Below are 14,438 nucleotides of genomic sequence, written 5' to 3' on the forward strand. Positions count from 1 at the left end.
GGCGTAATTGGTGGAATGTGGGAAAAGTTTTAGCAAGAGATGTTCCTTTGTCGCTTAGTGAACCGTTGGAGCTGAATGGAAGGGTGAAGGAGTCCGTGATTGTACATAAATCTGGTGTGGTTGAACCATTAAATCCTAAGGAAGGGGACGTTTGCTTCGAACTGTTAGGAAAAGTTGTAGAGTCCACAAATTACCGATGAGGTACCGTTAAGCGAGGTTTTCCAGGTTTGCTCAAGTTTTGATCTCTCTCAAAAAATGCAAAATGTAATGTTGGAAATGTAAAGCGTAATATATATCATTACTTACATTTAGAAGTGTCTAGTGAAATATGTATTATTGCCTGATGTATTGCTTTTGTTTGTTTTCCAAAGTTTTGGGGTATTGGTTTATTGTTTGTTTTCATGGGAGGGTTGGGCTTGTTTGGTTTTGTTTAAAAAAAAAAAAAATTTAGTGTCTGCCGCGCGTGTACAATTAAACTACACGTGCGGCAGAGCCGCTTGCACGAGCCGGTTTCTCGGCGTTCCCGACGCGCGTGTGGGGGCGCGAGGGACCGAGGACGTGGAGAAAACGGCAGTTGGCAGACGAGAGTGGGAGCGATCTGCGGCGCTGGGGTGATTTGTTGGATATATTGAATTTATTTCTGTGGCTGAAACTGGAGAATAAACGACGTTTTGTTCACTTACGTCTTGTTTTCAAGCTGGTTTCTCACATGCAGCATACTTTACAGTGGCATTTTGAATGGTAATGATCACCCGTTCCGAACATGTGATGTTGAGAACTGAGTCAATGTCATATTGGGATATGCAAGTTATTGTTTTAAAACTGCATTCACGAAATGTGCAGCTACGCTGTGTGCTATAACATGTTTTTATCAAGTCTATTTTTCGTAACAGGCTATCCGGGCTGCAGCGCTAACGTTTACGGAGTTGATTACAAGGACGCGCTACAGAACAAGTCGGCTCGTAACACCTTTAAGTGATCTTTGACACAAATAACGAACGTGTCCCCAGGAGGCCGCGCAGCAGGAGGACGGACATGGGCCCCGGCTCATGTTTGGGAGGGGGTAGGAGGTTACTGACCCCCTCCTCAGAGAGTCTCGGCTGTCTCCAGGTCATGTGGCGGCCGCGTGCGAGAGTTGTCTCTTCCCGCGCAGTTCATTGCGAGGCAGTGTCCGTCTCGGTGACGATCCCTCCTCAGAGCGGAGCTCCCCGCACAGGTTCCTGGGCCCCGGCGCCTCTTCTCACACAGCCCCTCGCTCGAGCGCATCGGAGGGGGCGGAGTCGACTCTTAGGAGTGCGCGCGCCGCTTCCGGCCCGCACGCGTCACGCAACTGCCGCGTGCAGGGCCAATCGGTGTTCCGTCGGTCTCCCCTCACTCCCACGCGCACCAGACGTCGGTCCTCGCGCAACAAGCGTCAGACCCCGCGCACCGCGCCTCACTCCCACGCGAAGCAGACGTCAGTTCCGCCCGCGCAGGCCCGGTTGGCCCCGTCCACACGGCGGTTGAACGGAAGTTCCCCGAGGCTGCAGATGAGGGGCCGCAGAGAAGGCAGGCGGGCCCCGCGGCGCCTTTCCCGGGTACTGAACTCATACTGGATAGAGTGACTGCGGGGTGCGAAGCAGGGAGACTAGATGTGAATAACAGACTCCGCGTTGGGCTGTGCTACAGGCACCCACTCAGGCCGAGGTGTGAGTGTGAGGGGCCTGAAGCCCGAAGGATCGACCTCTGACTGCCCCTCACCCGGCCTCTTTGTATGCATGCAGGAGTGAGACTTACTTTGGTGTCTGTCACCTCCTCCAGTCTCCTGGCCACTTCATTAGTAGGCAGTACTGGCCCCCTTCATCCTAGTTCCACTTACTCTGTGTTGTAACTACAACACTTGTATTGCACCAAACAACTGGTTTGGGGCTTCCTCATTACAAACACACTGCAGATAAGTGGTGCAATTTGTAGGGGAGGGTGAACAACAAATTAATGGAAAGAGTTGAGGGTGTCCTGGCGCCTAAGACACATTATAAGTGATAGTTTTTAAACATCCCCCTTACTCCCTGATGACAACATGTTTAGTGATCTAAGAGGTAGGTCAATTCTAATTTGCATTCTATGTTCGAGGTACGTTCTCATACATGGAGCAACATTACAGTCTCTATTAAATGACACACAAAAGATGTATTTGTAGTCCATGCATCCTGAATTTGGGTATAGCAAGGTGTTCCCTGATCTACCAATGAAGAAAAAGGAGGCATAGTAAAATTCAAAAACTGGTTTGATTCTGCAATTCAGCCACTAGATAATATCGATTTCTTGCTCCTGATTCACATCAAAGGTTAATGTTTCTCTTTGATTCTTGTCTTGTGGTGTGGCTGACCGACGGAAGGTACCTGAAAGCTTGGTCCAGGGGGACCAAAAGCTATGTAGGAGGCATGCATCAGTCTTAAATCATGAGAAGCTTGCTCATCAATCTAATTTTAAAATGTCTGTAAGCGAAGAACACATAAGAACATCTACATTGTTTCAGTGCCTCTCTAGTCGAGTACAAAATAGTATAACAATTTTTCTTCACATGGGTCCATCAAAGTAACAGGGAACAGTTTATAATACAAATATAGGTTGTAATAAATCAGCAGATGCCAATCTACAAAAAAGCTAAACATATAATCTCACACCCTCCCTAACTTAATTAAATCAAGGGAAAAGATTAGAGCTATTATCTTTGTAAAAAAAAAAAGTCAAAGATTCAATGTTACATGCCTAAGTTAACAAGCCTCAAACTATTGGATCGAAGCCTCTAACATCCATATTTTTTTCTACCAGTGCTTTCCAAATGCCCATCTTACTAACTCAGTTACTACAGTCTTTATATCCAAATTTCTGTCACATTTAGGATAAAGTTGACAGCAGTCGTTTCCTTGGTTTGTCGTAGTGCCTGAAAAAGAAAGCAAACTTGGCTCATTCTAATCCAAAAATTTTCTTCACCAGTTTGTGAAATAGAATTGTTGATTGGCTGAGATATGATTCCTGGTCAAGCGACAGCCACAATGCTTTGCATGGCAAATCACAAAAAGTCATTAAATTAACTTGCTTAAATCTTGGTAGCTTGGCACAAAAAGAAGTCTGGCTTAACTTAGAGACAATGTGCAAAGTACTTATTCAGTACACAAACAGAAATATAGTGAAAATGCAACAATAAAATTCCCACACCAATTTTAGAAAAATAGAGTAAAACGTAATAAATAATTTGACACCAAAACAACAAAAATCCAATCAGTAGAATGGAGTTTTTAATATTTTTTTTTAGTAAAGACCAGCTCCTAAAATATCAAGGAGTCAACCGTGGATATCAAGACATGGGATACCGTGTTAAAGTTGAAAAATATTGCCAACCGCAATAGAGTGCGATTTGGATACAAGAAGTGGATTGGTCCTGGTCAGCTCTTATTTTGGGACTTAGATACATTTCTGAGAATAATGTTCTGAGAAGGTAAAGTTCAGCGGGGCAAGGCTGCAGGAGCTGTAAGAGGAGGAATCGTTGTCGTCGGATAACATTGGGTCAAAGCCATGGTGAAGATTTCTATGTTTGGACTTAGTCTCTGAAAAGGAATTCAAAAATCTCTAGCAGGACGATGTAGAGGACTGTAGTCGAAGACAGTTTGGGGAGGCCAGATACCCCTATGGCAAAGGACCGCTGGACAGGATTTACTGCTTTGGAAAAGGCGAGCAGGTTGGTCCCAGTCTCCTGGTTCTCAGAGCATTTGTTAGCTCAAAAAAACCCTCTTGTGGATTCTGGCTATCTGGTATCTTTCAGCACCACTTCCAAGGGTCCAGGACTGGTGGGGCATCACTTGGAGCATCAATATTCCCTCTGACTGGGTTCAGGTGTAGGTCCAAGGTGCAAGGAGCCATTTGTGTCCCTTAAACTCAGATTAGGAGGCCAGCAAACCAGCCCTTTGGAGTCACTCTGGTTGTAATGGGTTCAAGTTGTTAGTCCAGTCCTATTTCCCCCGGAAAGAGGGTAGACAGGCAGCAAGTCAGCATTCCTGCAGAATGGTAGACCTTTCAGCAGCACAGCTGTTGTTCTTCCTGACAGACTATCCACAGGTCCAGAAGTGTACTGAAAATATGATGTCTGAGGTCCTGTTTTTATATCCTGCTGCCTTCAGTCTGTAAGGTGGGAGAAGCTTCTAGACAGTGGCTTGGACTTTCCCTGCTCTAAGATGTCTGTAGTGACAATGTGGAGGAGATAGGTCCTTTGTGTGTGGGCAGAGCGCTCCCTATGCAGTTGTAAGTGGAGCTGTACTCAGCTCTGCCCCCTCATCCTGCCAGCAGATGGTGCCGCTCCGCCAAGGTTGAACCGCCGGGCGGCCCCCAATGCAACCACACTCCTGCGGGGTCTATGATGAGATCCCCATTGGGCTGGCGGGCAGAAACCTGGTTTCCGCCCGCCGGCCCAGCAGGGATCTCAGCCTAAACACGGGAGCCGCCTACAAATGGAGCCAGCATGTTGCTCATATTTCCCGATACTAATCCATCACTAATTCTTGTTGGGTTCCGGAGTAGCGTGCTGTAAAGAAATGGCTCCCTGTTGCAGTTACCCCCCACTTTTTGCCTGATACTGATGCTGACTTGACTGAGAAGTGTGCTGGCACCCTGCTAACCAGGCCCCAGCACCAGTGTTCTTTCACCTAAAAAAACCTTAGACATTGTAAGTGCAGGGTAGCCATAAGAGTATATGGTCTGGGAGTCTGTCAAAAACGAACTCCACAGCTCCATAATGGCTACGCTGAATACTGGGAAGTTTGGTATCAAACTTCTCAGAATAATAAACCCACACTGATGCCAGTGTTGGATTTATTAAAAAAATGCACACAGAGGGCATCTTAGAGATACCCCCTGTATTTTACCCAATTGTTCAGTGCAGGACTGACTGGTCTGTGCCAGCCTGCTGCTGAGAGACGAGTTTCTGACCCCATGTGGTGAGTGCCTTTGTGCTCTCTGAGGACAGAAACAAAAGCCTGCTCTGGGTGGAGGTGCTTAACACCTCCCCCCTGCAGGAACTGTAATACCTAGCCAGGCTTCGTGTTACAATGCCCCAGGGCACTCCAGCTAGTGGAGATGCCCGCCCCCTGGACACAGCCCCCACTTTTGGCGGCAAGTCCAGGAGAGATAATGAGAAAAACAAGGAGGAGTCACTGGCCAGTCAGGACAGCCCCTAAGGTGTCCTGAGCTTAGGTGACTCTGACTTGCAGATGGAGGATTCCCCCAATAGGATTAGGGATGTGCCCCTCTCCCCTCAGGGAGGAGGCACAATGAGGGTGTAGCCACCCTCAGGGCTAGTAGCCATTGGCTACTAACCCCCCAGACCTAAACACACCCCTAAATTCAGTATTTAGGGGCTCCCCAGAACCTAGGAACTCAGATTCCTGCAACCTAAGAAGAAGAGGACTGCTAAGCTGAAAAACCCTGCAGAGAAGACGGAGACACCAACTGCTTTGGCCCCAGCTCTACCGGCCTGTCTCCCCACTTCTAAAGACACTGCTCCAGCGACGCTCTCCCCAGGGACCAGCGACCTCTGAAGCCTCAGAGGACTGCCCTGCATCTAGAAGGACCAAGAACTCCTGAGGACAGCGGCTCTGTTCACCCAAGACTGCAACTTTGAAACAAAGAAGCAACTTTGAAACAACTTGCGTTTCCCGCCGGAAGCGTTAGACTTGGCACTCTGCACCACCAGCTCGACTTGTGGAGAACAAACACTTCAGGGAGGACTCCCCGGCGTCTGCGAGACCGTGAGTAGCCAGAGTTGCCCCCCCTGAGTCCCCACAGCGACGCCTGCGGAGGGAATCCCGAGGCTCCCCCTGACCGCGACTGCCTGCTTCCAAGATCAGATGTCTGGTAAAGACTCTGCACCCGCAGCCCCCAGGGCCTGAAGGATCCGACCTCCGGTGCTGGAGCAACCCCCAGGTGGTGGCTACCCAGAGGAGCCCCCCCCTTGCCTGCCTGCATCGCTGAAGAGACCCCTTGGTCTCCCATTGAAACCTATTGAAACCCGACGCGTGTTTGCATACTGCACCCGGCCGCCCCCGTGCTGCTGAGGGTGTACTTTGTGTGGACTTGTGTCCCCCCCGGTGCCCTACAAAACCCCCCTGGTCTGCCCTCCGAAGAAGCGGGTACCTACCTGCTGGCAGACTGGAACCGGGGCACCCCCTTCTCCATTGAATCCTATGCGTTTTGGGCACCACTTTGACCTCTGCACCTGACTGGCCCTGAGCTGCTGGTGTGGTAACTTTGGGGTTGCTCTGAACCCCAACGGTGAGCTACCTTGGACCCAAACTTGAACCCCGTAGGTGGTTTACTTACCTGCAAAAACTAACAAACTCTTACTCCCCCCAGGAACTGTTGAAAATTGCACTGTCTAGTTTTAAAATAACTATATGTGATTTATGTGTAAAGTACCGACCTGCAATACCTTTCATTTAAAGTATTACATGTAAATCTTGAACCTGTGGTTCTTAAAATAAACTAAGAAAATATATTTTTCTATACAAAAATCTATTGGCCCGGAATTGTCTCTGAGTGTGTCGTAGTTTGGACTCTTGCTCTGAGCAAGACTGCTGGTCTCAGGATGACAGTACTTTCGTTTGTAGGTGACTAAGGCCCTCATTCCAACCCATGTCGCCGGAAGCACCGCCAACAGGCTGGCGGTGCTTCCTTTGGCATTCCGACAGCCGCGGTCGCCCAGCCGGGTCCGGCGGTTTCCTGCCGGATTACCCCCGGCTGGAAGAATCCTCCATGGCGGCGCTGCAAGCAGCGCCGCCATGGGGATTCCGACCCCCTTCCCGCCAGCCTGTTTCTGGCGGTTTTCACCGCCAGAAACAGGATGGCGGGAACGGGTGTCGCGGGCCCCCTAACAGGGCCCCAGCATGATTTTCAGACAGTGAAAATCGCGACGGATGCAACTGCACCCGTCGCACCCCTGCAACACTGCCGGCTCCATTCGGAGCCGGCTTCAATGTTGCAGGGCCTTTCCCGCTGAGCCGGGGGGGGCTCCCTTGGCGGGCACCCGCCGGCCCAGTGGGAAAGTCTGAATGGCCTCCGCGGCCAAGTGGCGGTTTCCGCCAGGCGGGCGGTGCCCGCCGGGGTTAGAATGACCCCCTAAGTCTTTTCCTACAACTTAGTTGTAACTGTTGTCCAAACCTTACCGGCTCACTAGCAGTACCTCACCAGAAACATCCTAGTAAAAGGTGATTTGTAGCAGTCGCTTACGCATGGACTCAAAGTAAGATATCTCAGGGTTGTCGTGGTTAAATGGAAATTACCCCTTTCTCACAGATGTATTATGTCTCATACAAACAAAGGCAATAACACAGATGCAGTGAAGTTATAATAGTTTTTATTTAACATAACTGCCATTTGCGATAAGTTGCATGAACTGCAATGATTAGGATAATGAATATACCAAGCAACAGTATTGTGAAGAAGAGAGTCATGGTTATGAAGACCCCCACCATTTTGCAATATATGAAGGAAATATATATATATATATGTACGAGATGGAATATGCCCTAATACCCTAATGAGAATAGGCCTAACCTCCTACCTAAAGGAGAGCTGGGTTTGCTAAACCTAATCTGCCAAAACCATGTACATGAGAGGAGCCCCCAACCCTCGTTACCTTGGAATGAGGTCTCTATCTCAGACTCCGCAGGGACACGAAGACTGGGTCAGCGTCAAGACGACTGCAGCATCGGTATCAGCGATGGTGGCGATGCTCTCTGGTCGGAATCCCTCTGATTATCTGTCTAAAGTGTGATGTATTTATACAGATCTACAAGGTCCCCTGACGTAAGTGTAATTCAAAACAATAGATAACAGGCATGCTTGGGATGGCAATTAATATCAACATCCCTCGAAAGTATGGAGAGGGAAAATCCCTAAGTGTGAACACCTACTGTATGTTTGTCTTTCGTGCTTGATCTTGACGCCTTGGCGCTGTGACACTGATAATAAAACCCATAACAAGTGGCCTAACTATAAACAAGGCCGCCATCTTAAAGGAAATAAATAATTAAATGGACTAAGACAGAGCAAGCTAAGTAGGTTAAAAGTCACTAGGTGACGGGGGCACGAGCTTAGAAGCCTACGGCTAAGCTAACTCCTGTTATCCCGTTAAAACAAACTAGGATTCACTACACCCTCCCCATTGCCGTAACAGGTATGATGAAGGTACAGGAACCCAAACGCTAAAAAAGCTGCCTCTGAACTAAAAACGAAAAATAAAACAAAAACACAAGCCAGTAAATGTAGTTAATGATAAAACAATGGCTGTGTGTAAAAATTTGTTTAAAAATACATACAGAGATGTTAATATAAACTATGACAAGTATAGCAAACGTTTAGTATAATTGTATATTTTGGAACTGGGAAATGGTAAGTAAATTCATCGAATTATGTGTTATATGCAGGATCTTGAAGAATGTCATCGAAGTCACCATTCAAGGACCTAAAAAATGAGTCAACATTGTCGAAAGTGAAATCTATTGCTTGACGGACAAACGGATCCACAGAGCAGAAGTGAGTCATATTCACCGTTGTATCGATACTTGCTGCAGTGTCCTCATCCATGTTCGATCTTATAACAGAAGGCTCATAGGTGGCCTCGCGGAGCAACCTCAGGCTCAAGGGGCATGACCGTGTATGAACCCTCATCGGGGACATCAGCAGTTCGTGGTCCACAGGACATGTCGGTGAAACAGCAAGACAGACCATAGGCAGATGTTCAAAGAGACACCATATGCAGCGGAAGACCGGTTGTACACACCAGAGTAGAGGCCGGAATGACAATGACCAGTCAAACTCCAGTTCCAACAGCAATGGTGTACTGAAGATCCGAACCATGCGTTCACGGCACAGCGGGGTTGACGTGAGCGGCTCCATTGCTCTGCGTCGCTGGAAAGAAACAACCACGGCGAATCAGAAGAAATAGCAGTAGTAGTCCGCCAATAAAAGCCAAAATAATTGGAAAGCCACCAAACACACTGGAAAAGAGAGAATGGATGACTGATGGGATGACTCCGAAGACAGTCTGGAAGATGGACACGAAACCAGACCGACAACCTTAAAGAAATGAACAATCCCAGTTGTGCTTGAAGCATTGAATATTCTGGATACCAGCTCTCCAAAGTGTTTGGGGAAATCGGTATTTAAAAGGGATTGTATCTCGGCTGATGATCTCGCAATCTGGAGAGCATACGTCTCTTTTGCGGATGTCAAGGCGACCTGTTTGTGAAACAATAGCATCTTCAGTCTACTCAACTTGTCATAGTTCACATTAATAGTATCTATGTGGGGCTACATTTCAGATACTTTTATCTCGTGTGGGGGGAAACAAAACATGTCCACAACACGTAACGACCTTCGTGACTGAGATTGCGTAGGCAATTCCAGGTCGCAAGCCGCAACAGCTTTCATCGTTCAGTAGAACATAACTTCCATTGGAAAGTACATGAAACACTGGACGAATTAAAGGGATGGGAGTACCCTTCAGAAAACAGGCCAAATTCGCGACCCCCGCATTGCAAAGACCGTGAAGAGACACCTGTTTGCATATCATAGAATGACGAACAGCAGTCTCACATTCACTTCTGCTAAGAAAGACCTCCTGTTCACCGTTCAGACATTTATAGTCAAAGGGCAACTCCCCCTCTTCTTTAATAAAGCTATCTCCTAGCTCTTCATATCGTCCCACCGCAAGATGTTTCAGGCAGCTTGAGAAACGGAAAGTCGAAATCGGTAAATTAATAATGCCGTGTAAGAGCCAGATAGTTGAAGGACTCTCTGCTACTGTGAAGGACAACTTATCTAACTTCTCTACTTGAAGCAGGGTGAAACGAGCCTCCCTTTTAGCCATTGTCTCTTGTTCCCTGGAAAAATTAAAAGCAGTGAATAGTTCACTCCCATTAATGTATTTCCATGGAATGTGGCCACTTTTCAGTGTCTGTAATGTCCAACCCAGCTGCATGATGGAACGTAGCTGTGTTTGCCCATGGTATAACCGGGACAAGTCAGTCTGAGTGATATCAATAGCAGACGACACTATATTTGATAGTGAATAAATCCTGTTGGACAGCGTGTTCATGCCATTGTCGACAACAGCTAATATTTTTTCCAAATTCTCCTTATCTAGTTGCCTTATACGTGCAGCAGCTTCAATCTGGGAAAGTTTCCGAATTTCATTGTACATAGCATATAAAAACCTTTTCGAGCGGTGTTTTCTAGGACCTAATAGGAAATCCTGTAAGTCTACACTGTCAGAAAGAGTGTTCAGGTGTTGTTTAACCGCTGTTAAAGTGTTTGTCTGCACCCATTGCTGGCACAGCTTACCCACACTGTATGTTGTAATTATACCTGTATGTTGACCTGATAGAAAGCGAGGGTAAGGCCTGTGAATGGAGAAACCCCCTGAAGAGTTTAAGAAACGCTTTTGACACTCATCAGTGTCGGAGAGCCAAACCAACCACCCGCCGGGACGGGAAAGTGAAGAATTATAGGCACCAGCCTTAACCATTGCATTCTGAGACATTAAGAAAGCGTTGCGAATCTCTGAATTTTGTTGGAATAGGGATACTGGGCGTGTTCAAGTCTTTAATTTTTGCTAATCCTAGACAGGATGTCTGCTCAATAGTGTCATTTAAGAAAATCATTTGCACAGGAATCAGGCATGCTCGAAACAAAGCCTCCCTACCCTGTATCTGCCAATCCTGTGTCCCCCATACACTTTTTAAATCAATAGTGTTTTTCCAATATTCGTAACCCTCAATCGAGAGCCGGGAAACGAAGGGTTCTGAATAAATCAGTTTCGTATCTGTTAGCAAAAGTTTTCTAATTTGTGCCGGAGGTCATTTAAAATAATACGATTCTGCTTTCTTTGTATCATGCCCAGAAAATTATGTAAATTTGTCACTGTAATACTTTGGACTCCCCACCTGTGGTGTTGAACAGTGTTCCCATTGTGTGTAGTTCAAGAGAGGCCTATATCTAGTTGCACGGTGTAGGTAGTGATGTCCCCAATTGTTATAGCAGAACATTTCCCCATAATTCATTGTATAATCATATACATCATCACTTCCAAAAGCGGAATAGTCCTTCATTTCAGTTAGCATTGAATCAACTGTTTGGACATCCCAATCATCAGAGACAACATTAGGTGTAATAACATCAGACATTGAAATTTTGAACACGTATGGTATTTGAATTATCTCTGTAGGCCCATATATATCGAACAGAACTTTGTCCCACACAATCCCATCAGTAATTGGAATAGCTGTAATATTGACAGGGGACAAATCACGTTGGACCTTATGTGAAGAATGATGTGGTGTTAAACTTTCATCAACAGGCTCCACAGAGGAGCGATCAGCAATATAGTGACCATTAATCAGCAAAAAGAAAACAGCCACAAAACCAATCCATAAAAATAATGCAACAAATGTCAAACAGAACCACAGATAGTTCTATGGGTAGATCAAATAGTTCTTTTTAAGCCATCAATACAATTTGCTACTTTTCGAAAGCTTATCAGTCTCAGCTGGGGATGAATCCGAAGAAAAATCATCAATGTCCACAAAATAGCCAGAGGAAGTCTCTGCAAACACAGGACCCGCTGAATTCTGATCCATTGTACGTGGAAGTTCTTGATAGACAACGTCATTAGTCGTGGAAGTGTTCGTGTAAAATACAGCCAAATCCTGAAGCGGGGTGGTCACTGAAGTTGTTACTGGAACCAACAAAAGTTCATTTTCTGCCCTCCCCATGGTCGAGGAAGTGTCCAGAACAGCCGCTGACATAGTTGCATAGTCAGTAGTAGTGATGTTCATCCTACTACGTAGATGGATGTCCTGTTGGGTAGTGAGAGGGGATCGGGAACCACCCAAGGGACCTCCTGGTCTACTGTGAAGAATCGGCCACATGGTGTAATTTGATGTCATCAAATCTGTTCGATTTAGATCCAGACAATGGTGGAAGGATAACAGTCCTGGTGCCTTTTATTCCCAAGACCGGTACAGGCACTCTGTATGATGGACCGAACTCTTTTTTCACAGCGATCTTCTCACAAACCAGATCCCCAACGTTAGGAATCCAGCCAGTCGAAGTTTTCGCCAAGTCCCTTATTCCTAAGGTGGCAGCACTCGCAGATGATTTATTATCACGAAATTGTTGAAGCTCCTGTAAAACAGTGAGACGTTCTTTTATTTCAAAAGGTGTTTCTGCTGCCACCATACCAGGGGCATCAAGATCGGGGACATACATAGGTATCCCAAAGAGAACCTCATATGGAGACTTCCCCCCCCCAAGGACCGTCTTGGCAGATTAGTCCGTGCTCTCTGGACCCCATATAGGTGATGTAACCAACTGCGGCCTGAACCTAATACTTGAGCTGTTAAGGACTGCTTTAGATCACGATTCCGCCTCTCCACGACCGAATTTCCCTCGCGATGGTATGGTGAGGAGTAATGTAGTTGAACACCCATCGTTCTCATGGTGTCCCTGAAAGCTTTAGAGGCAAAGGCAAGGCCCTGGTCCGAATGGAATGCTGCAACCGCATATGTACCGATAAAGATCAGCAAATCTTTTATAACAGTTCGGGCGTCAGCCGACCGCTGTGGCCATACCCACAGGAATCTAGAACAGGAATCCACAGCCACTAAAATGTATTTGTATGCACCATCAGGTTGTAAGGGACCACAATGGTCCAGATGCACACAATGTAGTGGCTTTTCTGACACTAAGAGGGATGTCTGCGGAGGGCGTTTGATATTTGAGCCCTTAATCTGCTGACAAATGTCACAGCAAAGGACATACTGTTTAGTCCGTCTGCATAGACCAGGCCACCAGTATCATTGTTGTAGAATTGTTATCATGGCCTGTATACCAGCATGTGCAGAAGCGACACCCTCATGTGCTGCTGTAATCAGCTCTAATCTCTGGTCTTCATTGGGGATTACTCGATCACCTACCCCAGGAATCGTTGCATAAGCAACATTCTGTGCACTAATATGGTAAGTATAGTTTGTAGGGTATCCTCTCGGAAGGGTCTTGCCTGCAGCCGAAGCTTTAACGGCAATCAGTATCTCATTATCCAATCTCGTCCTAGAACGAGTCACTGCAGCCACAGAAGCCGTAGCTACTGATGCTTTTGCTGCTTCATCAGCCAATGTATTGCCGGCAACGTGTATTCCTACACGTTGGTGTCCTAATGTATGAACTACATGGACACATGGTAGCTTATCCTTAAGATCAGCCACCCTTCCCCACAATATTTTGTGTTTAATGGTGTTCCCTTTAGAATCTCTAAACCCGTTCAGTTTCCAATGATTGAGATAATCATTGTATGACTGGACGCAGTAATATGAATCACAGACGATCAAAGTCTGGGTTCCTGGCTCAGTATGTTCGAGCGCTAGAGGAAGAGCTTTAAGCTCGGCCAACTGGGCTGTGCAGTCCCCTAAGGTCTGCGTGTAGGTATTGTGAGGATGGAAAACTCCATTTTCCATTATCCCGCACACGGCTGCGCAAGCTGCCGAGTATTGATGTTTAGTACCTACAGCCGGTTGTGCAGAGCCGTCAGTATAAATGATGGTATTATAACTGTCTATTGGCAAGATATGTAGAGGAGCAGGGTACTCCTGTTCATATTGGAGAAATTCTTGTGTCTAAAGTCTTGGGACAAACACGTAATCAACATCCGTGGCGGTCAGAGACATTGCCCATTGAATCCAGCGTGGATGTAATGCCTTAGCATGTGGAACGCTTGCTTTAGTGACAGCCTCTAAGGCCGGCACCGGGGAGACAACAATAATGCGTTTCCCCTGGGCAAGTGGCCTCTCCTTTATGACGGCCATCTGAACTGCTGTCAGAATTTTTTCAGTAGGTGCAAAACGTTTCTCAGCATTGGAGTACAAGTGTGATTTGTATGCTATCGGCACTGTTTCACCCTCATTAAAGGTGACATAGGTAAATCCAAGGGCACCAGCAATTATTCTGATGACCAAATTGGTTTTTATTGTCACGTGTGTTTAAGTGTCTAGCTTCTAGCATGTCCCGTTGTATGTCCCTAAGGATGTGTGTGTGTTCAATCGTCCATCTTCTGCTAGAAAAATTGGGCTGAATTAAGTCATAAAGTGGTTTGATGCGTTCTGCATAATCTGGAATGTATGTTCTGCCAAAATTAAAGAAACCCAGTAATGACTGTAATTTCTTAAGTGTGTTCGGAGGCTGTAGCTGAGCACACTTTTCTAGAAATTGTGGGGCCAGGCTCTTTCCCTCGTTTGATAGCTCATATCCCAGGAACAATACACTAAGAAAGGCAATCTTGCTTTTCTTAAAATTAAATTTATAACCGAGGTCTGCAAATCCTAAAATGATCCGATCGACCCTCGCAAGAT

The 14,438-nt window shown here is 46.5% G+C and overlaps 1 protein-coding gene across 1 annotated transcript in view; it reads left to right on the forward strand.

Annotated features, from left to right (window-relative positions):
- The first annotated feature begins 835 nt into the window (after positions 1-835).
- Positions 836-14,438, forward strand: part of LOC138270213 (diacylglycerol O-acyltransferase 1-like) — a 116,079-nt gene continuing 102,476 nt past the window's right edge. Inside the window, exons 1-2 of the mRNA XM_069218850.1 lie at positions 836-962; positions 1,111-1,577. Of these exons, the coding sequence (XP_069074951.1) occupies positions 836-962; positions 1,111-1,577 (594 nt within the window). The remainder of the gene's footprint in view (positions 963-1,110; positions 1,578-14,438) is intronic.

The sequence above is a fragment of the Pleurodeles waltl genome, chromosome 2_1 (genome assembly GCF_031143425.1).
Source record: "Pleurodeles waltl isolate 20211129_DDA chromosome 2_1, aPleWal1.hap1.20221129, whole genome shotgun sequence".
NCBI classification, from domain to species: domain Eukaryota; kingdom Metazoa; phylum Chordata; class Amphibia; order Caudata; family Salamandridae; genus Pleurodeles; species Pleurodeles waltl.